This window comes from Crocodylus siamensis, chromosome 10 (assembly GCF_052110815.1).
Source record: "Crocodylus siamensis isolate JL-2025a chromosome 10, ASM5211081v1, whole genome shotgun sequence".
NCBI classification, from domain to species: Eukaryota; Metazoa; Chordata; order Crocodylia; family Crocodylidae; genus Crocodylus; species Crocodylus siamensis.
The window spans coordinates 57166611-57194167 of NC_143404.1; the positions used below are offsets into that span (position 1 = coordinate 57166611).

At 47.8% G+C, this 27557-nt stretch overlaps 1 protein-coding gene and 1 long non-coding RNA gene across 2 annotated transcripts; one reads left to right on the plus strand and one right to left on the minus strand.

Annotated features, from left to right (window-relative positions):
- Positions 1-732: 732 nt before the first annotated feature.
- KCNK15 (potassium two pore domain channel subfamily K member 15) lies at positions 733-8783 on the minus strand. Its single transcript, XM_090064793.1, has 2 exons — positions 8205-8783; positions 733-5161 (listed from the first exon to the last, which is right to left on the minus strand). Exons 1-2 carry the CDS (start codon positions 8485-8487, stop codon positions 4251-4253), a joined length of 1194 nt encoding a protein of 397 aa, XP_089920919.1. The 5' UTR covers positions 8488-8783; the 3' UTR covers positions 733-4250.
- On the plus strand, positions 8356-27551 carry LOC149856631 (uncharacterized). Its single transcript, XR_016444447.1, has 3 exons — positions 8356-8472; positions 17507-17613; positions 20160-27551. It is a non-coding gene; the product is annotated as an uncharacterized LOC149856631 (long non-coding RNA).
- Positions 27552-27557: the final 6 nt, after the last annotated feature.

Consider the following 27557-nt stretch of genomic DNA (forward strand, 5'->3'; position numbering starts at 1 on the left):
GACGCTGAAAGCAGGGCAGTGCGGGAGGTTACACATGGCTACCTAATAAACTACCTAGATCAGGGGTTGGCAATGTTTTTGGGCAGAGTGCCAAATACATCTGCAACCTCACCTTGTCAGATGATGGTGTGCCAGGGGCAGATGGTGGGGGAGCCACAAGGGACCCAATCCTTTTGTGGCAGTGGAGCCCCAGCCCCTTGCCTTCCATCCACCCTCAGCAGCACCGTACCTCGACTCCTGGTGGCCCCAGGAGAACTTTTAGTATTGGGTCCCCTTTTGCCAGAGATAATGATAATAATAATTTTTAAATTACCATTTTGGGGCCCCCTTTCTGTCTGGGCCCTGGACAGCCACCTGATTGACCCATACCTGTGTGTGCAAAGCAAAATGTTTTGCTAAGGCACCCAGGCTGGGGTTGCCTCCCCCTGAGCTAGTTTGTTTCTGCCAGACAGGCTAACAGAGGGTGCACATCATAGTCAGAGGCCTGATGCTGGCAGAATATCCCTGCAAAGATCTAGGAATAGGATTTGTAACAAGTTCAGATGCAATCACACACTTAGAGCGACCACAGAATTGCTGTGAGTGTCCATCTCACTGGATGGCTCTGGTGCAACAGAAGGCAATTACTAGATTAAATGAGCCCAAGCCATGGAAGGTGTTAACAGGAACCCGTCACTGTACAACACCAAACAGCTAAGCAAAGTCAGGATTTCAAGTACCAAGAGCTCAGCCTCCTCAGTCCCAGGATAAACCACCGTGAAAAAACTTTTATTAAAGATACAGGAAAAAAGGAGAGAAACAGGCAAAGCATTTAAAATGCACGTGATCAATTAAGGCTTTCATTTTAGCAGTTCCTTTATTCCCTTTCCCCCTAGTTACAGAGGAAAATCCCCTGCCCCCTCCCATTTGGCAGTCTTTTAGAAGACCTTTTAAACGGTAGAAACTGAAAGAAGTTAGTTGCAATAGAGATGCCATGGTCGTTATTGTTGGTCTAGTCTGAGCCTGTTTTCTTGAAAACTAAATAAGACAAAAAAGGAGAAAGAAAATACCAAAACCAGAAAAATGCAGTTTTTCTTTCTGATGCTCTTGCAACCTTGCAGCAAGAGACCCAGCCCAGCACGCAGCCTTATTGGACACTCTTACCACCATGGGGTGGTGCAGGACACTGCTTTTGAGCTGCCTTTAGATAGCCTCACAACAGCATTACACAAAATGGCTGGGTAATCCTGACTGTTAGCTGAAGGATAGGAAAGAAAGAAGAAACAGGGAAGGGAAGGAAAAGGAGACGCAAGGGAAAGGGCAATGGAAGGAACCCAAATCTCCCAATCCAGGTGTTGCTCAGGAACGAGTTACAGTTTCTGGAGATGGCAGTCATCTAGGTCCCTCCCTTGGACTCAGGATGGTCTGGCCAACTCTCAAAATCACAATGACAAAGGTCCAAAAGTGTTAGTGTGGGTCCCAGGAGATGGGAAGGGACAGGAGCTGTGATGACAAAGCTCCCTTCTTTTAGCCTATCTGTTCTTTGTGGTTTCAATGCCAAATAAGTTAGCTCAAAAAGTGGGTGATGGGCAGTTTTGTTCTCATTCCTGATGCTTTTACTTTGATGCAGATTGCTGGGCCTGCACTCCTCTGGTTGACCTGACATGACTATAGCATGGTCCTTGGGTAGGAACACTGGCCTATGATTTGGATTAAACCAGGCTTTCTAACTGACTGCTTTGATGAATACTTTATGTTACAGCTGAATTGGACTATGGAGAGGATTGGTGTTTGCACAACAGACCAACTCCCCTTTGTGCTTCTTTATTGCCATGGGGCTTTCAGGCCCCTCAGCTCCTGCAGTCTTATTCCACTAGCTCAAGGGCTGTAGGGACTTCTTTTTGCAGATTTATAATCCTAAATTTCATAGCCCTGCCTCCCTGCCCTGTCAATGCTTCCCAGGAAAAGGGCAAAACCTCCTGCCAAGTGCCTTGGTTTTCCCCCTACCCACTTTCAATTCTTTCCCCCGCTTAGGAGAAAGCTGAGCAAAGAAAGACGACCCTGGGGGGCATTCCTAGTGGAAATCTCAGGACATTAAGATGGCTTCCAAAGCGCTGGAGAGGATGGTAGAGGAAAAAAGGTCACAAGGGCTTCACCAGCCCATATTGGGATGGAAGGAGAGGGAGCTCCTCATTCAAGTGAAAGGTCATCCCTCAGGAGGATTGCAAGGGTAAGGCGACTGCCCAAATGCCTGACCTTGTGCTGCACCAGGTCCTCTTACCTATTTCCATGCCTCCCCTAATGAGGACCATGGCTCTCCAAGACAGCTGCAAAAGAAAAAGGAAAGGGCAGTACACCAGAGTCCCAGCAGACCAAGAGCCAGAAGCTCAGCTCCACCAAACACCCTGTGAAATCAAAGCTTTGCTGATTTCCACCAGTTACACCCGAGTTTCTCTGAGGGAGCAAGCAGAGATCCTTTTCTGGGAGAAAGAGGCGGAACACAGGGATATAGGTTGCAGTTCTGGCACCTCCATGAGATTTGGCAGCTTTTGGGTGCTTCATCAGACTTGCCTTTAGTGCAAAATGGCTCTCATCGCTCGGAAGTCTGTACTCCAGACGACGGCTCCCAGGTGGTTTCATCCACCACACAAGAGCTTGTCTTTTCCAAAGATACCTCCCAGCAAGTACCATACAAACACAGCACAGGGAGGAGCCTATATGTTGGAACAAACATAAAGTTTTTGCGATGACTCCATGGTGGGACAATGCAGTGTGGTGCACCCAGGGTTTCCATCTGGAAACTGGAGCTGGATCTGAAGCAAAGACCTTGTTTACCCTTGGTTGCTGTCACAGGCACAAAGGACAGTGAGCAGGAACTGGAGGGTTCTTGTAACTGAGAATGATTAAGAATCATAAACTCTGCCACTGAGTGCTGGGGGCATAGCTGGAAGTGGGAAAACAGAAACTGCGACAAGAGAGATACAGTGAGTGTTACAATCTGCACCCCCCAACCCCACCACACTTAGACCAGCAAGGTTAATGGGGCTTTTGAGACCTTCAAGACAGGTCTGGCCCTCAGACCAAAAGCCAGGGTCTAGGTGCATTTAGGGCAGAAAAAGGCACGTTCCCCAATCTTGTTAACCTTCAACTAAATGTTAAGATTTGAAACCTAACACTCCCAATTCCAGCCCATCTTGTTCCCCACACTCTCACCCAGTACCCATCGCAGAGGAAGGGGTCAGAGGGAGCAGGATGGTTTGTGTGTCTTACTCAGTCTCGTTGTGCAAGATCTCCAGGTGTCCCCTTGAAATCAGAGCACTGCAATCAAACATTGACTGCTCAGAGCCAAGGTCTGTATTAAGATTCCAACTAAAAACAGTTGGTCCATCTGGCTTATGGTTCAGCTGGTTGGTGCACTGTCAAGCCACAGGACAGGTGCTTAAAATGGGAATTAAGAATGTCATTTAAATGGCCTGAACTGTGACACAGAAATTGTGAATATTTTCCCCCACAACTCCACCCCCATGCAGCAAATGCAGCACCGCTAAACCCTGCAGCTTGGCCATTGTACTGTGCTTTGTGATCTGTCCTCTTCCTTGCTGTCCGCTTCTGCCAGCTTTGCTACCTGCACTTACGTACCGTTTGGAGTTTGCTTTGAGAGAGTCTTTTATTATTATTACCTCAAATACAAATGATTAGTTGCAAACCTAAACCACTACATATTTCCAGTTTGGGGAAGAATCCAAATATATGAGTTTGTCTCTAGTGGGACTGTGGATTCAGGTTTTTTGGAGTGAATTTTTGGATCAAATCTTTCAACCTGCTTGGCTCTAGACTTACACCATTAACTATTGGCAGCCTAAGAGTTAACCAAAACCCGTTGCCATGATGCGATTTGGGGTCTGCTTGTTTTTATAAGGCAAATCCAAAGCAACGATTCCACCCTAGACACGAGACCCACTCCTACACTTTGTGCACTCTTTCATTTGAATTCCAAATGCTTCAGCCTACTGCAAAAAATATTTAACTTGATTTGACCTTGTACCCTGCTAAAAGAGATGATTAGTCATCAGCAGTATTTAAAAGCTGCTTCTGGACAGCATATAGTATAGCTGGCTGGCAGCTGCTAGAGTTGAAGCTGATCTAAAAGGGAGTGGGGCAGAAGAGAAGAAATGAGAGCAATAAAACAATGAGCTGACAGCTCAGTTAATAATTTATCATCAAAATATGACTGCAGGAGCAGAATACAGTTCAGAGTAAAAATTCCCCCTTCAGATAGATTTCCTTCGGAGGCGGGAGTGGCCCCTGCAGCTGGGGCTGTTGGAGGATAACGTGCTCCCTGGGGAAGAGAACCCAGTTTGATCCCTGGTGCTCAGGGAAACCTCGTCAATTTTGTAAGAAATGGAATTATAGTACACAGGGTTGGTGTGGCAGCTGAGGGTCTCGGGATGGGAGGGTGCAGGGCTTCCACATAGCCGAGGTCTGTAGCACAGGCACGTGCAGAAGGAAGGGACCCTGGCTGCAGAATTTGAAGACTGCCGCCTCTGTCTGTCAGTGTCTTCCTGGATCAACGGGATGAGGTTCATCTGGCTTGTCCTGTCTTCTGCGGGTAGAAAAATAGCGTTTCTGCTCTTACTGTCTTCTTTCAGGTGGACGTTGTTCCTGGCTCTCCTCAGCGATGCCCTCTCTTCTGCATCTCGTCTTTCATCTTCTGAGTTCATGGTCAAAAACCTAAGCACGACCAAGTTAAGGAAGGCTCCAATCACTGTCAGACCAACTAAAATGTACATGAAGCTGAAAGCCACGTAGGGCGGCTTCTTCTGCAAAGCTTCGTTCTTCTGCAGAGCCACGAAGTCCCCAAACCCAATAGTGGTCAGGGTTATGAAGCAGTAGTAATAGGCGTGAAAAAAGGTCCAGCCTTCAAAATAGGAGAAGGTGGCTGCTCCAATGCACAGTGTGCCCATGCAGGAGAGGAAGCCAACCAAGACCATGTTTTCCATGGAGACTTTAGTGGTCTTCATGCCCAGACACTTCTTAATTTTCTTCAGCAGCAGCCGGACGACTGTGTTCATGCGTTCCCCAAGACTTTGGAACATAACCAGGGTGAGGGGGATGCCAAGGATTGCATAGAACATGCAGAAAACTTTGCCAGCATCTGTGCCGGGAGCAGCATGCCCATAACCTGCAAAGGAAAGAGAAAGGCAGGCAATGCTTAAACACACAAAGAAGCAGTGGAATCCCACAGCCAGACTGCGGGCCGAATTCCAGTTCTGGCAGAACTGCTGGGAAGAGGAGAGAGACAGTAAGCAATGCTTGCAAACAGACTGGCACCCTACTGTTCATGCTTACTGGGCCTTAGGACTGTATAGCTCTCCGCAACATCCAGCTTAACATTTCTGCATCACAAGGATTGTAATTTGGTATATAAAGAACTAAGGGGCCCCTTCTGCACTCCATGAAAGTCTCTGAGCTTTCACAGGAGTCATGGAGGGCAAGCTTAAGGCACAGCTACATAGTCAGAGGACTCTGCTAGGGAGCGCCACACTAAAGTAAGTCATGCCCACTCTGCATGCCACACCCTGAAAGAGCTGTTTTCTTGGGCATGCTTATGGGGGCATGCCCAGCGCCGCACTAAGGGTGGTAACATGACATCTGTTTCAGGGTACAGGGATCAGCCATTGTGTGCTTCATTGCAGTGCTCCCTAGCACAGTTCTTCAGCGGTTGAGATACGACCATAACATCTGGTTTAACTCTACTGACTCCTATGGACTTATTTCTGATCTATGCCAGCACAGCTGAGACGAGACCCAGGCCAAACTACTCCCTCGCCATCCATTTTCATTTTTACTGCTTTATATATAAAGAAACATTTCCTGAGTCTCCAAAACCTGAGCTAGGGAAAGTGCAACATTTTCTGTCCTGATCAAAGGAGTTTAATTTCCTTGCTGTATTTTACGCTTTACAGCTGTAACTGTTTGTCAAGGAGACAAACAGTTCCAGTGAGATCATAACAAGGTGCTCATTGCCATTCTCTGGCTATTCGTGATTTTGCACCACCTGACTTAACTGTATATGCTACACTGAAATTTGTAGCTTCTGCCCCAAATGGATGAGTAACTAACTCCCCGTAAAGGAATGACACTGTATCACGCAAGCAGCCAGGATAAAGGGAGGAGTTATCAAAAATCTTCTAGGTTTGAGAAATTAATAGGGATAGAACCCTTTTTTTTTCCAGACAGGTTTATAGCCTAGAACAATACCCATTAATTGAAAACGGTTTGGTAGCAGTTCATTCTCCATGTGGTGGTATAGGATTTTTAAAACAATCATTTAAATTTCTTACTTTTTTCAGTTATGCAAATTAATGTTGTGAAGAATATGGGAAAAATGCACATCCAGAGACATTCTATTTTTAACTCAATGCTACAGACTTGGTTTCTCCTACACTTGCAGGGTTTTGCAATTGTTTTTAAAGAAACTGTCAGTTTGCCACTCAGGAAAAATCAGGAGCTGATTTACAAGAGTTTTGGGTAGATCCTCCTGTGTACCTTCCTCTCCAGGAAATTCTTGCCTTGAAGTCAGGTCACAAATCAGAGTACTACACGATCACTGAAATGTGGGAAATTCATGACTGCAACATTTGGAGGGGGAGAGTTTCCAGTTGGGATGTCTATATGCCAACAAAATCAAATGACATCAAATTAAATTTTGTCTAGCACATTTTTTGCTGAATGCAAACTGGAGTAAGAAGCAAGTGATAGGGAAAATGATCAATCTTTACCATAATATCTGGCTGCTATTAGCAGGTCCTAGGATACAGGAGGATGCTGCAAGAGCACCTAGGGGAGAAATAGCTATCACAAGCGACACTGTGGAGAAACAGCTGTTGTGCCCCCAGCTGCTATTAAAAGAAGATATGACAGATGCTTTCAAAGTGACAATGAAAAAGTAAACACAGCTTTGTTAATGTTAAACCTCAGATTCAGGGCCTGGATCCAGTTAAAGGGATCTGATACACCACTATTCTAGGAATGAGGGATATACACAGTGTCGGGGGCAAAACCTTAGGCATCTTATTTGTGAGGTTCAGGAAACAATCATACTTCTACTGATGAAAGAAAAGCAAATGAAGTGCCCGCCTGAGTAAAAATCACTATCATCTGTCACAAGGATATGGGTTATTTCCTTGAAGTTGGGAATTCACCTGATTGTGATGGGCATGACTTAAAAGCCAAGCTCTCTAAATGCACAGCTGGGCTCAAGTCATGTGTATAATCAATGAGGGAAAATACACAGCACCTACACAATGCTTTCCTACTGCACAACCGCTTGGTATATTTTAGCTGCTGTACTGCTCAGCGGGGTGTACCCCGTTTTATAGAAGTAAGCAATTAGTCTGGTGACAGCATGTTGGCAGAGGCTGCGACTAGATGTCAGGACTCTGCATCAAGGCCATGTTTGCACATAGCTCAAACAACACAGAGGGGCACCGGGAGCCTGGCTGGGTTACGTGGGCACACTCAGAGCCAGCTGTCTGAATGAACTGAAGGTGTAATTTTAAATGGACTGGTTAAATTAAATGGAGCTGAGCCCGCAGGAATTCATTCACAATCTGAGCGGCTCTACTCCTCTTTACTGCGCAAGTGGGTTCAGCCAAACAAACCAACGCAAACCACGGCCACTTTACTTGTGATTCTCAGAGCCTTTGGGGGGATTTACCGCGGCTTAATCATCCCCTCTGAAAGTTAATTTGGATTACATTTTCCCGAGCATCCCCACACAGATAAGCCTGTACAGCGTGATGCTACAGTCAAATGACAGGACTTGGAGAAGACGGGACCAGGCGGATCCCAGCCCCCAAGCAGTCGACCGGGCTGGCGTTGCCCCCCACTAAAACGTGCCCAGTTCTTGGCCATCTCTCAGAGGAGCAAATACAGACCCGTCCGTCCGCACCTGTTACTAGAAGCCAGAACGCACCAGGCCCATGCCACCCCGGCTCCCCTCCATCCCACCCCGCCTGGCCTGGGCTTTTGTTTCTGTGAGACGCTGACAGGGGGGTTGCATTTCCAGCCCCGCACCTCAGACGCTGCTGCGCCCACTCAGGCGGCTTCGCAAGAAACCCAAGGGCACCAAAAGTTCCCGTGGCCCCAGAGCTGCCCGGCGGCGCCCGCCGGCCTGTCCCGCCCCCGCAGCCGTGCAGAGCGGGGCGGGCGGGCGCACTCACCGATGGTGGTGATGACGGTGATGGCGAAGTAGAAGGAGCCGGCGAACTTCCACTGGCGGCCGGCGCGGTGCGGCTCGGCCTGCAGCACGAGGCGCTCGAGCTCGCAGTAGTCGGCGGCCGAGAAGCGGTACTTCTTGCGCAGCTCCCCGCGCTTCTGCTCCAGCAGCCGCTTGCGGCCCGTCTCGGCCTCCGACTCCAGCGCATCGAAGACGGCGGCGCCCACCAGCAGGTAGAAGAGGATGCAGAGGATCAGCGACGCCGTGCGCAGGTTCTGCCGCTTCATGGCGCGGGGCAGCGCGGGGGGCTCAGCCCGGCCACCGCATGGCCGCGTCCCGCCCCGCCCCTGCCGCCGCCGCCGCCGCGCGCCCGAGCAGCGCCCGGCCAGGCTCGCGCGGCCGGCGGGCGGAGCTGCGGGGCCCGGGCCGCGCGCCGCCTCTGCCCCCGCCTCCTGCCGCGCCCGCGGGACCCGGCCGCCATGCGCGCCCGCCCCGTCCCCTCAGCCTGCGGCCGCAGCCTGCATCGCCCGCCGCGGCCCCGGGCGCCCACCCACCACGGCCCTGGGTGCCCCGCCACACCCGCACCGGGCACGGCCCTGGGTGCCCCCATCCCGCACACGCACCAGACACGGCCCTGGTTGCCCCCATCCCACACACGCACCAGACACGGCCCTGGGTGCCCCCATCCCGCACACGCACCAGACACGGCCCTGGTTGCCCCCATCCCACACACGCACCAGACACGGCCCTGGGTGTCCCCATCCCGCACACGCACTGGGCACGGCCCTGAGTGCCCCTGTCCTGCACACGCACCGGGTACTGCCCTGGGTGCCTCCATCCTGCACACGCACCGGGCACGGCCCTGGGTGTCCCCATCCCACATGCACTGGGCACTGCCTTGGGTGTCCCCATCCCACACACGCACCGGGCACTGCCCTGGGTGCCCCCATCCCGCACACTGGACACTGCCTTGGGTGTCCCCATCCCACACACGCACCGGGCACTGCCCTGGGTGCCCCCATCCCGCACACTGGACACTGCCTTGGGTGTCCCCATCCCACACACGCACTGGGCACTGCCCTGGGTGTCCCCATCCCACACAGGCACTGGGCACTGCCCTGGGTGTCCCCATCCCACACAGGCACTGGGCACTGCCCTGGGTGCCCCCATCCCACAAATGCACCGGGCATTGTTCTGCATGTGCCCGCCACACACACGCACCGGGCACTGCCCTGGGTGCCCCCATCCCGCACACGCACCGGGCACTGACTTGGACACATATCCTGGCAAAGTGCAGCTGGAGCCTAGGGAGGCACCCTACAGCTCCCTGGCTTCTCACGGCCTCCAGGCTGTCCTGGGTGGACACAGATCCGCCTGCTTCTGCTTTCTGTCTCAGGCCTGAGCAGAGTAGCAGGGGGCTCCACCCTGACAACACAGCCTCCTGCCTCCATGGCTGTAAGCTCGCGGGCCAGGTCTTTGAGTGATGGCCACAGGGCTGTATCTCCAAGGAAGAGAGAGGCAGGGCACTGAAGTAACCAAGGTGCAAGCCAGTTAGGGTGGTGTCATTCAAAATCACTTTTCTGTGGCTCCGTGGTGATTTCCTTTCTATGCAGAGCCTCACTAAGCAAGACTTGGAGAGGGGTCATCTTAAGGAGCCTCTTAGCCCCCATTTGTCTTCTGGGTTCACACATTTGTCATTTATTGGTGATATCCCAGTAAAGCAGTGGCAGCCACCAGAGGTGTAGCAAGGCAGCTCTGTGTCTTGCTGCTGCTACAGTTGCCCCCTCCTCCCCCCAGGTATGCTACTAACAGTCACATTGCCTTGTTCGCCCCATGCTCCCAGGTTGGAGGGGTGTGTGAAGATCCTAGCTGCCCCTTTGTGTTTGAAGACCAAGTAGGTTTAAAGTGGAATGGAGTTTACCTGGCCAGGTGCGCAGCCATGGAGAAAGCATGCCCCAGCTACAACAGTCCTTGAGAAGGCAATGCCAGCCATGGGAAGCAAATATAATGTGCTGCGTCAGGAAACTGACCAAGACTTGCCACTCCACAGTGGAGGAAGAAATGTCATTTTTATTCTGATTCTCATTCTGCCAGCCCAAGACATCAGGCAATCCTTTCTGCTATTCCCTGTGTTATATAAAGCAGATAGAACCAAGGGGAGCACAAGAGACCTAGAGGCAGACATTTCAGCCCATAGTCACATACCCCAAATGTGCTCTTTTTCCACTGAATAAGATGCCTTAGAGTTCCTCTCTTTCTAGTATCGTCCATATGCACCAAATGGGAGGGAAACCCACCTCCCAGGAGTAAGAGGGCTGTTCAGTCTCTGCCTTTAGCTGCGACTGACAAGCGCCAAGGATGATAATTGTATGTCATGAATATTTGCCTGCTGGAAAGTGGACTGAGATCAAGCTCATTTCCTGTAGGGGAAGATATAAGAGGTGAATGACTTTCAGGCAAGTCGAATGGGCACCAATATGAATCAAAGGCCAAGAGGCAAAAGGCTCCATTTCTCATTATCCATCTCCTGAACCTGCCTGTAGCCCTTAAGATTCACTGTTAAAAATAGAAAGCTAATTCTCTCCAAGTCCCACACTGGTGGAGATAATATCTTCCCCAAGAAATAAACTGTACTTCCTTTGATTAGAATAAAACAGCCGTTTTTAAACCCTCCTTATCCCATGCATGGTATTAAAGGTGTAATTTCCTTGTGCAGAAAGCAGCTTCTTGCTTTAACCCACTGGAAAATTTTTTTGGCTTTTGGACCCCTGCCATCTGACGAAATAAGCTACTTCACTCCTCTTTGCCCAGATCCAGTGCCAGCACTATTAGTGAAATCTGTTACTGCAGAAAAATATGGGCTCCAACATTTATCATCCGAAATAGAAGGCATTGGAAGAATTCTGTTTGACATCTCAAATATTGCAGCGTTTTAAATCAAATAGCCAGGCCTCTCTTGGAATAATGTGTCTGTTTTATGTTCACATTCTTCTGGGTTGCAGCTCTGCTGCTCCGCAACACGATCGGGTCAGATCTTAGAAGCTAAAGTGATCTTAGGCCGCTTGTCAGACAGGACAGTCCCTGCATACGAGTGGTTTAGAAGACAGTGATTTTTCTACCAGTCATTTATGAATCAAAAGAGAGGAGATAGGGAGCCCTGACAGTTAGTTGGGGTGCTGTGGGTCCTTTCCACAAAAAAGAAATGCAAAACCCATTTTAAGTGATACCCAACCTTCTTCCCACCACCACCACACTTTCACTTGTCTATAATCCTCCTCTCTACTTTCCCTAGCTAGCATTTTGACATTGTTGTGTGCTGTAAGTAGCTGCTGTGAAATGCTGCTCAGAGCTGATTGCCGGTAAACAGATCTCATACTACTGCCTCCCTAGGTGCAGCCTAATTAGTTTATGTTTGTAAAGTGCCAAGTCGTTTCCCTCTCCCCCCTTGGATCAAGAAAGGTAAAGAACTAAAAATTATTGCCATCATAGCCTTTACTCATAGTGATACATCCACAGGTTAATCTAAGTTCTTGTGGCTTGTTTCATTTTCTTGAAGAGGCTTCAGTATGAGAAGAAGGGTTTCTTCTACCACTGGTCACCAAGACATCTTCCTCTTCCTTTGTACTTCCAGCTCAAACAGTGGTGGTAACTTTGGGGACATTGCTGGTTGAAGCAGTATGTTCCAGGTCCAGGAATCTGTTGCAAACAGCCGGCACAAATGAACTAGAGACATTAGGATATGAAACTGGCTTTTTCAAAGTAGGGTGACTAATAAAGTAATGGTAATCCTCTCTTATCCCCTGCTGTCCTTATGGGTGAGATTGTTGGGGTCTGCCTGGCTGGTATTTCCATGTACCCATTTCCAGGTCTTAGTCATGCCCAGGATCATTTTTATTTCCTTCAGTTATATCATGCTTCTTCTGACCACATTAACTAGATCTCAGTTTTTACAATGCCTTGTCCTGTGCAAAGCTTGCTAACACATCTAGCCGTTCTCATCTTTCCTGTTGCATTAGGAGTTAGAGGTACAAGCACATATTCTTCTATTTCCAGGAGAACCATAGTGAAATGTATAATCCCGGAAGATATATCAGCATCGTTCTGCAGTCTGTGGCACAGATATCAGTAACTTTCACAGTGATGTCAGACAGTATTGTGGTCAGTGCTCTGTTTCCAATAGCCCAACTCATGCAGAGCCTCAATGGAGTCAGTGGGACTACTTTTGGAGCAAGATCCTACTCTGCTGAATCAAGTGGGAGAATCAAATCCATAACAAGCAACCATGTGATAATAAACCCCACAGGCCATCTTCCAGGTGCAACTCTCCATAACTAACTGGGGATGTGCCATACAGGGAGAAAAGAGTTAAGGACTGTAACATGCTTTGATAGAGTGCTTTGAAGCATACAGTTGCCTGTGCTTTGAAAACTCTTGAAGATTGCAAGCTCAGAGCCTTTGTGATGGGAGGGCTGTAGCAGGTTCTTGTGTTTTGGTAGCTCAACACACAATACAGTCCATATTCCCAGGGCACATCTGTCACACAGACACCCGCCTGTATCAGTTATTCGTCAAACTTTAACCCAACCACAGTCTATGAAGGGTTAATTCACAGGTCTGAGCTGGTGCCTCCAACTCACTGTTGCTCCTTCCTCATTTCAGTCTTTCCTTTTAGGCAGCCTGTGACTTAGTTTCCTGCCATGCTGCCACTGCTTGTGGTTCCAGTCTTGCAGCACCTGTGTTTTTTCCCAGGCCCCAAGCCATCACCGACCAAGCAAACCTCTCCCTCCCTCTGACTTCCCCTCCCTAGGAGCCTTTTGCCTTCCTGTGGCTGCTAATTATCTCCCTCAGCTGACCCAGTCCTTCTGAGTAGCCTGTAATTGGCAGTACTGCTCACAGCTGGGCTGGAGCCTCTGGCCCGATAGCCTGCTACCGCCTGTCACAAGGACAAATACTTGTATGTAGTTTGCTTTTGCTCTGCCAACTGAGCAAAGGAACAGAATCTGGATTATATAATATAATGTGGCAAAATGCTTTTATGGGGTATGATCCTGCAATGCTCATTCAGTTAAATAGAAGTTTCACACCTGGGACCTGCCTTGTTCTATTGACGGTACTGGAGTTTGGATTGGGTCAGTGAAAGATCTGCAAGATCAGACCCTCCAAGGAAAAACATGTTAGCATTGATTGCCAACAAGTTGGTACATTATGAAATTATCCATTATTTATATTACAGAGAGAGGAAGGGAAAGCTCTAAGATTAGAACACAGCAATAAATGATGCATTATTGGTATGCTAAGCCGTGTGTTATTACAGTTCTTTATCTTCCTAGTTATTTTAAGATGATTTTTGAAAAACTTGTTAGTTACCAGCAGGGGATGGAAAACAAAGTCAAGCCTCATTTATGTATCTAATTAGCAAAGCATCTCATGATCTTAAACTGGCAGCAAATGTATTAAAAAACTTTGCTGGTTCAAATGGATTGGAATAAGTAAAGCTGCTTAACATTTTCTGGTGAAAAATGCTAATTTGATACATTCCAAATATAGGCCTACAGTGAGTTTGTTTAAATTTAGTCCCTGGTAATTTCTGGGGCTAGGTATCACCCCCTCCAGCTGCTCAGAGAGTAAACAGCACTGCAGAGAGCTGTGTGCACATAAGGTGCGTGCTCAGACTGACTCATACATAGGGAGAACACAGCAGCTGACCTCTTGTTGACACGGCAGCTTTGTCACCTGTTTGCAGAGTATACCAAAATTAATAGGTGGCTGCTTACTTCATGGCAGTCTCTTTCCTTTGGTTCCAACTGCCTTGGATTGATGCTGTTTTTACCTGGGGGGAAGTACCCAGCCCTGTAGTTTAGGGTGGGCGTTCAGCCCTAACCAATTCTGCCATCGCAGCACTGTCCAATCTCAATTCCTTCTGCTTCATATATATCAATCACCTTTTTCTTTAAATTTAGCAAAAGCACCAGCTATTCTAAATTTACTACTGAGCTGTTATGCTCAAAGTCATAGGGTATTATTAAAGCAGAAGATTAGTACAGTTATAAAAAGGCATAGAGACTTGCATATGAATCTCAGTAACATCCTCATTTGCCCTAGCCGGGAAAATGTGCCAAGTGCTACCAGTCCTCAGGAATTGTTCGTGTGGTATTCACTAGCCAGGGGTACAGGAAGCAGTTCCCACTTCTCTTTCCCCCCGTTGCATAGTACTGCACATTGAGGTGCATTGTGTTGGAGTTCCCCCTTCTTAAGATGCAGGGTACTGTACTAGGAGGACCCTTGTAGAAGGGAGATATTGGATTAGATTGATCCTGTATCCCATCTTCAATTAAGATATCCACTTCCTGCATGCAGAGGCCTACTGCTCTTTCCCTACAGCTTAAAAACCATACATACTCCAGGGCTCTGTAAACTTCTATTATCCTGCCTGCAACTGTTGCAGAGACACTTTTCTTGCATAATAACAAAAGGTTTTTCAGCACTCCATCAATGCCCAGTTTAGTTCAGAGACCTTTACCAGGAACTTGCAGTCTCTTCTGGGTTTTCCCTACTGCCTTTTCATCCATGGGGATTTTCTCTGCTGCCTTTTCATGAGCTGTAGTAGCTCAGATAGTTGAGCAACTATGTAGGTAGGTATTTTGCTCAGTACAGTATTCTGAAAGTTTGCCCCAGAATTGTCAACCTGGAATTTGTATCCAGAATTCAAACACAACCACACCTCTACAAATCAAGGTGGACCTTCAACACCCAACTTCTTTTTTTCCCCACTACCAGCTTCTTATATTTTTTTTTGCAAGGCTCCATATGGTCCATGGCTGGTGACAGGCATTCAGTTCCATCACCTGCTTCTTTGGTTTCCTTTAGGAAGGAACCCATGTTCCAAGCAAGGATTTTTGAGACAGCTTTCTGCAATACTACAAGCAGCTCCAGTGAAAGGGGTGTTGATCTTTTTATATGTTCCTAGGGGTTAGCAAGAGGGGGAAGAGAAGCAGAGATGGGGTTTGGGTAGAGGCAGAGAGAACCCAGGGTGGAAATAAGTAGAGAGAAAATCAGAGGTGACAACAGCTTGTGGGTATTGTAAGTCACTACAATAAAATCCATAAATGTCTCCCCCGCTACTGGCTACATTTAGCTCAGGCAGGAGTGCTGGCACAAGCAGTGCGCTTTGAGCCACATATCTGAGCAGTGGGGACCATTGAGCAGGCTCACCTTCTGCCAGTTGGACAGCTACAGTCTGAGGAACATGTTTTGTACAGCCAAAGTGCAGCATTGTTCCTAGCACCGCCCTCCACTAGGCTCTACCAGCCAGAAGTCACAGCTAACTTCTCTTCCAACTGGGTAAAGACTTCTAGGCCTAGGCCTGAGATCATAGAAACAGAGCCATCTGGCTTTCTCCTCCAGGCACCTAGCGATCAGTGCATGCTATCTCTGCCCATCTTGTTGGTTTTACTGGTGATGCTGGCCTGCACCATACCCTCCTTGCCTGACAAACAAACCTGAATAGCAAACTACCATGCAACCTGCTCGGTGCAATTGTACCCTATGGGCTGTGTGAACCTTTGGCGGTTATGTAGGAAGCAGACCTGGAATAGAAATGCTTGCTGCATCTCTTTGTTTTTGCCTGTTCCTTGGCATTTTATGATCACAAACTCTATTTTCAGCTTAATAAGTTTTTTATATGCTTGGAAGCATGTCAGCTGAACAGCAGCCAGACACAAAGTGCCAACAATAAACCTCATGGATCAAATAATTACTGCTGTTCTCTACCATGTTTCATATCTGAGTTGCTTTAATGTACTTATGTGTTTATTTTTTTTTTAAATAATCTTTCCCCTTTTATATGTAGTTCTTTCTCTTTTTACTGATTTTTGGAAATGTCTACTTAGAATCTTTGCCTTCCTGAATCATCCCTGGAAACTAATTCAGAATGACAGATTTTCTCTACGCTCTGCATATACTAAACATCTTTTCAGTGATTGCTTCACATTTGTATTGTGGGAGCAATGAACAGTCACAACCAGACCAAACCCCATTGTGCTAGGTGCTGTACAAACGTACAAAGTTGGTCCTTCTCCCAAGAGCCATACAATCTAAATAGTAGAGAGCAAGGGAAAATATCTGAGAAGGGTTCACTTTGTCAACGAGTGCTTATTTCAGTAATCTGAATTGTAATATCAGATCAGCTATAAAGCTACGGTACATGACAAATACTAAGTAGGAGCATGGCCTGCAAGTTGTACAGGGCTCACAGCTCCCATTCAGGTCAGCATGGTGCGCTCCATCACTTGGGAGCTTTTGTCACATTTCAAATGACCCCAGCCCCAGGGCAGGGCCTTATACTATAGGACTCCAGGGGGGTCAAGGGTTTGAGGCTATTTCAGACCTGAGTGGTGGGAATAAATTCAAAGTACAAGAGGCCCTTTCTGCACATGCCCTGCCAGCAGCTTCTGCTCCTTCACAGTAAGAAAGTAGCAACTTGAGCACCCCGGCTGCAGCTCTACACTATGGTGACTGAAGCTGCTTTCACATGCAGAGAGCTCAAACTATTCCAAGCTGTATAGGTTATAACTGACAATTTATACTTAAATTTATAACTGACAATTTAAACTCCTGGAAGCCCAAAGGGAGATTACAGAGCACTGAGGGGTACGTGTTCCCAACTGCATACCCATCTCAACAAGCTGGTAGTCACCTCCTGCAGTAGCTTTAGTTGCTGAATCTCCATTGCCATGAAGTCATCAAAAATGCCACAGATATAGACTTTGTGTCATATCTGGGTTGGAATCCTGATGGTCCAGGATCAAGGAAGTTGGGCATATACAGATGCATCTCAGCAAAGTCATCAGAGCCAAGAATAGAGGATTAGATGCTGCTGAATATTTTGGCAGAGTATTAGCACCAAGACCGGGCTTTCCCTTCACAGGATCTGATAAATCAAAGAGGCTGAAAAGGACCTGGGGGTGTAGAAATTTACTAACAAGACCATAAATAATAGTGTAGAAGTTAACTTCTACAGCAGACTCAGTGCTTCAAGGACAGGCTGATAAGACACAGGCCTAGTTGCCTTAAAGTCTATTAGTTAGCATGCAGCCAAAAACCAGTTTTGAAACAATTAAGAGTTTTCTCACACTGACCTGATATCTTGTTTTCTTTCACAGTGGAAAATTCCCACCTGTGCACGCATCTTGTCTGTAAACTATAAATCGCCTCTAACAGTTTTATTCGGGGCCTCTGAGCTTGCTCAGGATGCCCAGCATGCTGAATAAATTTTGCGACTAAGAGCGACTCTGTCTTTGGAAATAGCTCCGCAAGGGGTCATGAACTCCTCAACAATTTGGTGACCCAGATGGGATCCCTTTTGTACTGACCTGGCTGCTTGTCATTCGGACCAACCTTCCCAGCCGGCATAGGTGAGTTTGTCACCATTTGGAGGGCTTGGTCTGGGCGTTGGGTAAGTGGGGCCCACCATGAGGGGTGGCTGTTCCCAGGAATTTATGGACCAAAGTGCTTAAGTCTCGGGAGGATGGGACAATCGACTTCAAACGTCCCACCGAGATCTCCTTTAGGGAGGCTTCTCCAGGTTTGGGGAAAAGGGAATCTGCCAGTGCAGTCTGGCATGGGCAGGAAGCGTGCTTGTATTTTGCGTACACAGGAGCGGCCTGTCTTAACTCAACAAGGTGCTCCGGATAAACGGTGGCCGAAATTTGGCTTATTTGATCAGTCTCGTTTGGCATTCCTTCGACTGGAATTGGTAGCTTTAAAACCTCAACAGATGGATTATTGGTACCTGTGGGCTGAATTGGCCAAAAAAGCTCCAAAACCGGTTCTATACTGTACTACTCCACCTCCTTATTATCCTCCGATTTCAGTCTCTGTGGAGTCTGAGGACGGACCTGAGCCTCTCTACCCTGCTCTCCCTGTCCCCGGTCAACCCCTGCCCCCTGACGAGAGCGCTGCAAGTCCCGTGGCATCAGCGCCAGCTCCGAACTCCGGGCTCCCTGCCTCCAGAGGCTTTTTTTCAGTCTGGACCCGGAGCCAAGGTCCTGTGGGGGAGGCATTTCCACCCAGCCAGGGGAAGGCATACCCGAATGCAGTGGTTCAGGCTCCTTTGTGAACCTACCCGATCCCGTTTGTGGATGGTGGGGGCAGCTTCCAGGTTCGCCCTACTCTAATTCATGTGCCTTTCACCCGAGGGGACCTCCTCATTTTGTAACAACAAACCCCCTCTTTTCGGGAAAAACCTGATGAAGTAGGACGGACTATATGGCGCATAGTCCATACTTATGACCCTTCTTGGTCAGACATGCAGGAACTCATGGATACCCTGCTGACCCCAGACAAGTGGGCTAAAGTTTTAGACTGTGCCAGGGCTGTTGCCTCAACAGCAAACAGAGATCCTTGGCCTTCTAATAAACCTAATTAGGATTACAACACCCCCGGGGGAAGGGCATCCCTGAGGGAAGCCTGGACTGACTTACTAGCAGGCTTTAATAAAGCGAGTAAAAAGCCCGTGAATTGGGGAAAATGCCATGCATGCAAACAGGGACCCGAGGAGCACCCGAATGCCTTCTTTACCCGTTTGTGTGAGGCAGCCAAGACATACGTTCATCTTGATGTAGATAAACCAGAGCATGTGCCTTCTCTGGTATCAGCCTTTGTAAACCAGAGCGCTCCCGAGATCAAGGAGCGTTTCTGTAAGTATACTCCAGGGTGGGAAGGAAAGAGTATGTTAAAGGTAAGAAACATAGCAAGCTATGTGTTTGATGGGAGGAAGGAGAGGGAAAGAAAAAAAGGAGAGAAAGGAAAATTTTAACCTAGTAGCTGCAATGGTTGAGGGAACAATGCACAGCGTGTCAGGAAGAGGACGGAACAGGGGAAGGGGCCAGGAAAGGTTTCAACAAAGAGGATTAGGTGAAAGAAACCAGGGCAAAGGGTGGTCCACAGTTCAAAGGGCCAGCAAAGTATGTTACTACTGTAAACAACCTGGACACTTCAAACGAGAGTGTCCCCAGAGGAAGGGGTTAAACATCGGAGCCATCTCAGAACGGGGGCCCCCTCCGGACTAGTGACGCAAGGAGCCGGTGTCAAAAACTACTCACAGGAAAGAAGGACTCAATGACCCGACTGACCACCCTCACCCGGTCTGCCCTGCGGTAACTATAAATTGCAATAAAAGCGACCCTGTTGCCTCAATTCAGGTAGGAGAGCAACAATATGATTGTTTAATTGACACCGGCACTACTATGTCTATGTTATCTACAACTCCTGAGTGTGCAGGTCTAATTGAAAAAGAAACTGAGAATGTGATGGAGTGCCCCTACTCGAGTCCAAGTGGGACCCTTGTCGTGTGAACACTCCTTTTTGTTGTCTGCCCATGCTCCTATAAATTCGTTAGGACGGGACTTACTGTGTAAGCTAAGGGCTACTTTACGCTGTAGTCCGGAGGAAATAACTTTAAAATTACCAGTTGACAAACTGCCTTATTTGGCCGGGGCATTGGCCTCAGGGGAGGAAAAAAGAAATTTACCGGTGGAACTACAACGATTGCCAGCCACATTGTGGGGCTGGGAGTCCACTGATGTAGGACTGCTGAAGTCTGCCACTCTGGTTGTTATTCAAACCAAGGGGGGAGTCCCGCCTTGCGTGCCTCGGTACCCACTAAATAAAGAAGCAGAAGAAGGTTTGCAGCCCCTTATAGATGAATACATCAGAAAAGGGATTTTAGTAGAGTGTCAGTCTCCTTGCAATACCCCTGTGTTACCAGTCAGGAAACCTAAATTAGGAAAGAATGGCAAGCCTGTTTATCGTTTTGTGCAAGACTTATGTGCTATAAATGATTATGTGATTCCCAGAGCTGCCGTAGTTCCTAACCCTGTCACTACTGTTACCTCCATCCTGTGGTGGGCCACTCGATTCACAGTAATTGATTTGTGTGCTGCCTTCTTTTCAATCCCAGTTGCAGCCCAGTCTCAATACCTTTTTGCCTTCACTTGGAAGAGAAAACAACATTTAACCTGGACACGACTTCCCCAAGGATACACCGAGAGTCCTACTGTCTTCAGCCAAATCCTGACGAGAGACTTACAAGGTATCATACTTACCTTGGATACAGTGCTTGTACAGTATGTAGATGACCTACTACTAGCATCACGGACTCAGGTAAGCTGCCGGACGGACACTTTAAGACTATGAAAAGGATTAGCTAAAAAAGAACATAAAGTATCTCCAGAAAAGTTACAATATTGCCAAAAGAAGGTTACATACCTGGGGCATGTGATCTCAGAGGGACTGCGGAAATTGTCTGATGAAAGGGTAAAGGCTATAAAAAACTTGCCAAAGCCCACCACTAAGAGACATATGCAAGCCTTTTTAGGAGCGGCTGGATTTTGCCGGCCATGGATCCCTGCTTATGAAAAGATGGTTAAGCCTCTAGTAAAGACCACTGGGAAGGGAGAACGTAAAGTGGTTCAATGAACCCCCGAGCTAGACCATGCTTTTCACCAAGTTACACAACCGGCTATCACAAGCCCCTGCTCTAGGACTCCCCAACTACAAAAAGCAGTTTGTGTTGTTTGTCCACAAGAAACGGGGAATAGCTTCAGGAGTCCTAACCCAGAAACTGGGACCTCAGCTACGCCCAATCGCTTATTACTCTGCCACCTTAGATCCACTGGCAAAAGGGGTAGTCAGCTGTCTGCGCGCCGTTGCAGCGGCAGCACTGCTTGTTGAGCGATCGAAAGAGCTAGTCATGGGGTACCCCCTTGAAGTCAGGGTTCCTCATAAAGTTGAAGCCCTAATAACTAAAGAAAAGACTCAAGCCTTCTCTCACCAGCATTTAGCCTGGTATAAAGCGACTCTGCTAGCTGCCGAAAACGTGCGCATCTCACGCTGTACTAGCCTCAACCCGGCCTTGCTTTTGCCTCATCCCAAGGATGGACAGCCACATCACAATTGCTGCACCGTCATTCGCGTGATGAAAAAGCCCCAAGACAACCTCACTGATGTGCCCCTGAACAATCCTAACTTAGTCTTCTATGTGGATGGGTCCTCCTACATAGAAACTGGAGTTCGTCGGACTGGGTATACGGTCGTCACTGACTTCCACATTGAAGCAAAGCCCTTATCTCCCCGGCTGAGTGCACAAGCAGCTGAACTGATTGCTTTAACTGATTGCATGTAAACTGGCAACCGGAATGACTTTAAACGTATACACTGACAGTCGGTATGCGTTTGGAATTTGCCACTCCACCAGGCAATTATGAAAACAGCAAGGCTTCATTACTTCTTCCAAAGCAAAGATTGTGAACTCCACTCAGATTTCTGAGCTCCTGGAAGCCATCCAGAAACGCAGACAAATAGCCGTAATACATGTCGCCGCACACACCGGCGGGAGCACGCCTGAAGCTAAAGGAAATGAGCGGGTGGATGCTGCTGCCAAAGCTGCCGCTCAGCAACCCCTAAGTCTCAACGCCCTTGCTCCTGCGTGGAAGACATCCAGAGCCTTAAAAGGATATAAGCAAGCATGCAAAGGAGAAGAAGAAGTCTGGAAACATCTCTATGGGGCTTATTCAAAAGATGGACTGTGGTACACTAGCAATAACCGCCCCATCTTGCCTAAAACATTACAGCGGCCCCTGTGCCAAATAGTCCATGGGCAAGGTCATTATGGGGCAACTGCCATAGCTGAAACCATTCTCCAAGTTTGGTTTGCCCCTGGCATCCATGCAGCGGCTAAACAAGTGACCAGCGTCTGCTCCACTTGCCCAGCGTTCAACTCTGGCTCAGAGAGAAAAGTCCCACCTGGGGGCCGACCTTGGGCATATCAACCATTTGAGAGACTGCAAATAGACCATCAAACTTCCCCGGTGCCGAGGATGCAGATATGCCTTAGTAGTGCAAGATCAGCTCACCCATTGGGTGGAGGCATTTCCTGCCACCCATGCCTCTAATCAGCAAGTTGCTCACGCACTTGTAAAGGACATTATTCCGCAGTTTGGCATACCACAAGTTATTAACTCAGATCAAGGAGGTCACTTCACCTCCCAGGTCTTACAAACAATTTATACATGGTTGGAAATCACTAGGCAGCTTCACACCCCTTATCACCCTCAATCATCTGGAGGGATAGAAAGGGCAAATCGGACTCTAAAAACCCTTCTAGGCAAAGTGCGTTCGGAAACTCAGCTTAAGTGGCCCAAGGCCTTGCACTGTTTGCTATGCAAAACGCGCCTAAAGCTGATGTTAAGATATCTCCCTGTGAGCTTTTGTGTGGTCATCCACCCCCCACTACCTGTGGTTTCCTTCCTCCAGCTACAAGAGTGCTAGTGGAGGATAAGAATTTAACCCATTATGTGATTTCTTGGCAAAAGCAGCTTACTTCTTTACAGCGCCGTGCTGCCGTTCAGCAACCTGTACTCTTTAATTGCAAGATACACCCCTTCAGTCCTGGTGACTACGTATGGGTCCGTGTTCTGCGACGGAAAAGTTGCCTAGAGCTAACGTGGGAAGGACCATACCAAGTCCTACTAACCACCCACTCCGCAATCAAAATCGCCAAAAAAAATTTGTGGATTCATCACACACACGTGAAACCTGCAGCGTTTACCCCAACAGAACCTCATCGTGTGCCTCCCCTTCGGCTGCGGAAATCCAACAGTCAATAAACAATATGTGCCTTGCAAGTACTGTCATAAGTACATTTGTGTTAGTAGTCTGTCTGCCCACATTAATCGGGTGCCCCTGCAGTCTCACCTGTTTCGCAGGAGTCTATCCTGGCACCCAGCTAGGGTATACTAACACCAAACAAGTTCAAGACAAAGTTAATCAAGTCCCGCCTGAAGGGGCTTCCGCTGTCATGTACAGGTCCAGTGCTTCCCCAAGTCAATGTAAGCTGTATGGGTATTACACTAATAGCAATAAAATTTGATGTGCAAACCCCACCACAAAGGCAAGTCAAGCTTACATCCAAAGTAAAACTACTAACCCTGGGGAACAATCATTCTATTTCAAAAGTGGAATGGGGACCTCAGTTTGGCAAGTGTCGTCCCCTAAATTACTAGCTATCAATCCTCACCAAAATGTAGAATGGTCTCATAACGCTCTTGTGAAAATGACCAGTTCCTACGCGAGTAACCTAAACTTCTCAAACTGCTGGGTGTGTACTCGACTACCCAAGCATCCCAGCATAGGTATTCCTCTCATCAGTCTTGGCCTTGGTTCATTCAATTATTCTTCTATTAGCAAAAGCACCCATAATAACAGTAAATGGTATTATGAATACTGGTTCCTTAATGAAGTAATCCTCCCTAAAAATTCTGTGTGCTATTACAAGCCATGTCTTAGTAGTTTTGCTGTGTTTGTAGAAAATGCCACAGCAGGTGCTTGTAATACAACAATAACCTTAGACCCATCCTCTCTTGGATGGCAAGGTAATGGACCTGTACATGCGGGACATTATTGGCTTTGTGGGAAAATTGCATTTAAGCATTTGCCACCCACCTGGTATGACATGTGCACCCTAGGCGTAGTGATCCCAGACATAACACTTCACCCAAACACATCGCTTCAAGGGTGGCACCAAAACCGCCCACATCAGTTCCAACGAGGAGCAGGCCTCAATCCTCTTGTTGAGCGACGTACCTCGTTCCATTCTTTTGCCCAATGGTTCATACCTTGGCTAGGTGTTTCTAAACTTAAAAAGGCTCTTGTAAACCTTTCAGCCTCAAGTATTAGCTAATAACACTGCAAATGCCTTAACCCAACTGCAAACTGAAGTAACTCAAATTTCTCATATTACTTTGCAAAATTGCCTAGCATTAGACCTACTTCTTGCTAATCAAAAAGGGGTATGTACTTTAGTCAATAATACCTGCTGCACCTATGTAAATGAATCAGGAAAGGTATTAGAGAATATTCATAAGATCCAAAACATGGCTAGTCAATTCTAGGCCATAACCACAGATAACACCTCTTGGGGTATACAAGATGCATGGGGTCTCCTAACATCCTGGTTCCACGGATTACAATGGGCTCACAAACTCATTGTTATTATTATTGCTCTTGGATATTTTTTAATTTTAACCTGTTGTTGTATTCAATGTATTGAAACCCCACCTTCTATATTATCCACATGTTGTAAATGTACTATGCATAACATAAAAAAAAAGTGTGAAAATGTCTAAAGCTAAAGTATTGGAGTGCCAAAAGTGTTTAAATGCTAAGTATAGTAGAAAGTGATCCCGGCCTTTAAAGGCCAGGATCAAAGGGGGGAATTGTAGAAATTTACTAACAAGACCATAAATAATATTGTAGAAGTTAACTTCTACAGCAGACTCAGTGCTTCAAGGACAGGCTGATAAGACACAGGCCTAGTTGCCTTAAAGTCTGAAGCAAAAATACAGCTCTCCTCCCTATTAGTTAGCATGCAGCCAAAAACTAGTTTTGAAACAATTAAGAGTTTTCTCACACTGACCTGATACCTTGTTTTCTTTCACAGTGGAAAATTCCCACCTGCACGTGCATCTTGTCTGTAAACTATAAATCACCTCTAACAGTTTTATTCGGGGCCTCTGAGCTTGCTCAGGATGCCCAGCATGCTGAAAAAATTTTGAGACTAAGAGCGACTCTGTGTCTTTGGAAATAGCTCCACAAGGGGTCACAAACTCCTCAACAGGGGTTACAGTGGTCAGTAAGCTGAAGATGAGCCAACAGTGTGCTGTTGTTTCAAAGAAGGCTAATGGCAAACTGGGTTGCATTAGTAGTAACTTTACCAGCAGATTGAGGGGAAGTGATTATTCCCATCTATTTGGCACTGGTGAGGCCACATCTGGAGTAGTGTGTCCAGTTTTGGGCCCCCTACTACAGAAAAGATGACAAATTGGACAGTCCAGCGGAGGGCAACAAAAATGGTTAGAGGGCAGGGGCCCATGACTTATGAAGAGAGGCTGAGGAAACAGGTCATATTGGCTAGGGACAGAAGTTACACACAAACCAATTTAAGTGATCAGAAGCTGGTTTAAACCTGTAACAGAACATAAGTTCAGTGCACATAAACCAGTTTCAAAATAGCCAAAATTGGTTTGAGCTAAACCTGGTTGAATGCAGAATCAAACTTAAGTGACTGAGCTCAAACTAGTTTATGCCACTTCTGTCCCAGACCCCTTCCTGGTTTAACTTAAACCAGAGTCCTTCAGCATCTGCAGCCCTGGCCCCACCTCTGCTGCTGGAGCCATGCCCCCACCCCTGCCGCTGGAGCAGCAAGGGGGCAGGGGCTGTGACAGGGGCAGCAGCTCCTCTCATGGTTTCCCAGGGAGTGCAAGCCTCTTCCCGGCAGAGGGCTGCACTGTGGGGCTGTCAGAGGTGCCACACACTGCGCAGGTTGGGCTGTGGCGGTGCTAGGGGGATCTGGGGGGCTATGACCACCCCTCAAAGCCCGGTGCCGCTGCCCACCCTGTGCAGTCTGTGGCAGCTCTGACTGCCCTGCTCCACCCTGCTCCGTCTGCAGTGTAGTTCCCACTTTGGGAAAAGGCTTGAGCTCCCAGGAAACTGTGAGAGGGGATGCTGCCTCCAGGGTCACACGTCACTCCAGGGGTAGGGGTGCGGCCAGAGACTGGCCAGCAAGGCCCCTTTAGGTGAGGGGGCAGGGAGGGGAGTTATTTTCCCCCTTCCCTCCAGCATTTGGCAAAGGGGGCAGGGAAGGGGCTTATTCTGCTGTTCACCCCATGGAGGAAGTGATTGGTGGCGACAGAAGCCTGGGCTGGTAGACCCAGCTGCAATCCCCTGGGGGCAGCAGGGGAATAAACTCCCTCCCTGCACCCTCTGCCTCAGGGGGCCATGCCAGCTGGGATCTGGCTACTCCTCCAGTGCTGTAGCGGTGAAGGGGGAGTGCTGGGTTCAGGTCTGTCCTGGTGAGACAGGGAGAGGGGAATTAAATTAAATTAAAGTGAACTGGCAGTTCACTCCAGGCTGGCCATACCCCCCACAGCGCAGCTTCCCTGCAGCCAAGGGCTGCTGTAGTGTCCCACAGCTCCTGGCCTGAGCCACTGCAGGCGAATGTCTATTCACTTGCAAACTTGTTCCATCTAGGCAGCTTAGACTAACCTACAAAGACTGAATCAATTCAGGCTCTGGCTTTTTGAATGTCTGTCCTTGGCCATTTAGTCTGGAGGAGAGACTGAGTGGGGTTTTAATAGCAGCCTTCAACTACCTGAAGGGTAATTCCAGAGGATGGAGCTGGACTGTTTTCAGTGGTGGCAGATGGCAGAACAGGGAGCAAGGTCTCAAGTTGGAGCAAGGAAAATTTAGATTAGATAGGAGGAAAATTGGAAATTAGGAGAAATCTAATCACCCCTGTGTTCCAGTGTTTTACTGCCCTCTCACTAGGGGTCACCGTACTAGTGAGAGGGTAGTAAAACACTGGAACAGGTTAACCAGGGAGGCTGTGGACCCTCCATCCTCGGAGGTTTCTAAGACCCAGGTAGACAAAGCCCTGGCTGGAATGATCTAGCTGGGGATGGTCCTGTTTTGAGCAGGAGGTTGGACTAGATGTGACCTCCTGAGGTCCCTTCCAACCCTCATTTTCTATAATTCTGTGCTGTTTATGAAAGCTATGCTATGCACCTCTAATTTAGTTAGTCTATAAGGTGCAAGTCTACCATGCCTTTTATCCGACTTCAGACTACCATGGCTAACTATCTTTTCTAAGCAAAGGCCAAACACAAGCTTCCCATAAGGCAGTCTGCACTTGGCCTGCCTCTCCAAGAGACATTGAAAGTCTCTGCCTGCATAGGCCCCAGTACTGTCCTTGCCCAGCTAGAAAGGACAAAGATCAGGTTGTGGTGCAAAGATCTACTGCAACCTCCATGAGCAGCACTGGTTGAAGGTCAAGCAGAAATGAGCTACGAGACCATTTGTTCTCTCAAGGTATTATCCCGCCACCACAAATGTAGGCAGTGCAGTCAGCATCTGATCAATTTTGCTGTCAAAGTACTCTGGAAATGTTCTTGTGGCTGCATTGCATCCTGGCTAATGCTGATTCTACTACCTGCCCTCTGTTCTGCGGTTTCCAGGGCTTCCTATGCATATTACAGCCTGTTCTGAAAGTACTTTAGACCATTATTATTGGCATACAAGCAATTCACAGCCTGGAGCCAAGCAAGGCTAAAAGGTGGCTCGCTAACATTCTCTTTGAGGTTTGTAGTAGGCTCAATGACTGGAGATGAGATTAGAACTTTTTATGATTTCATTTTGATTAATTTTTATTGTGTATATAGCCAACAGCATTGTATATGCATAAACAGTCATTTGCCTGTGTTACCCTCTGCTGTTTAAATTGGCACTGCAACAACAAATAAAC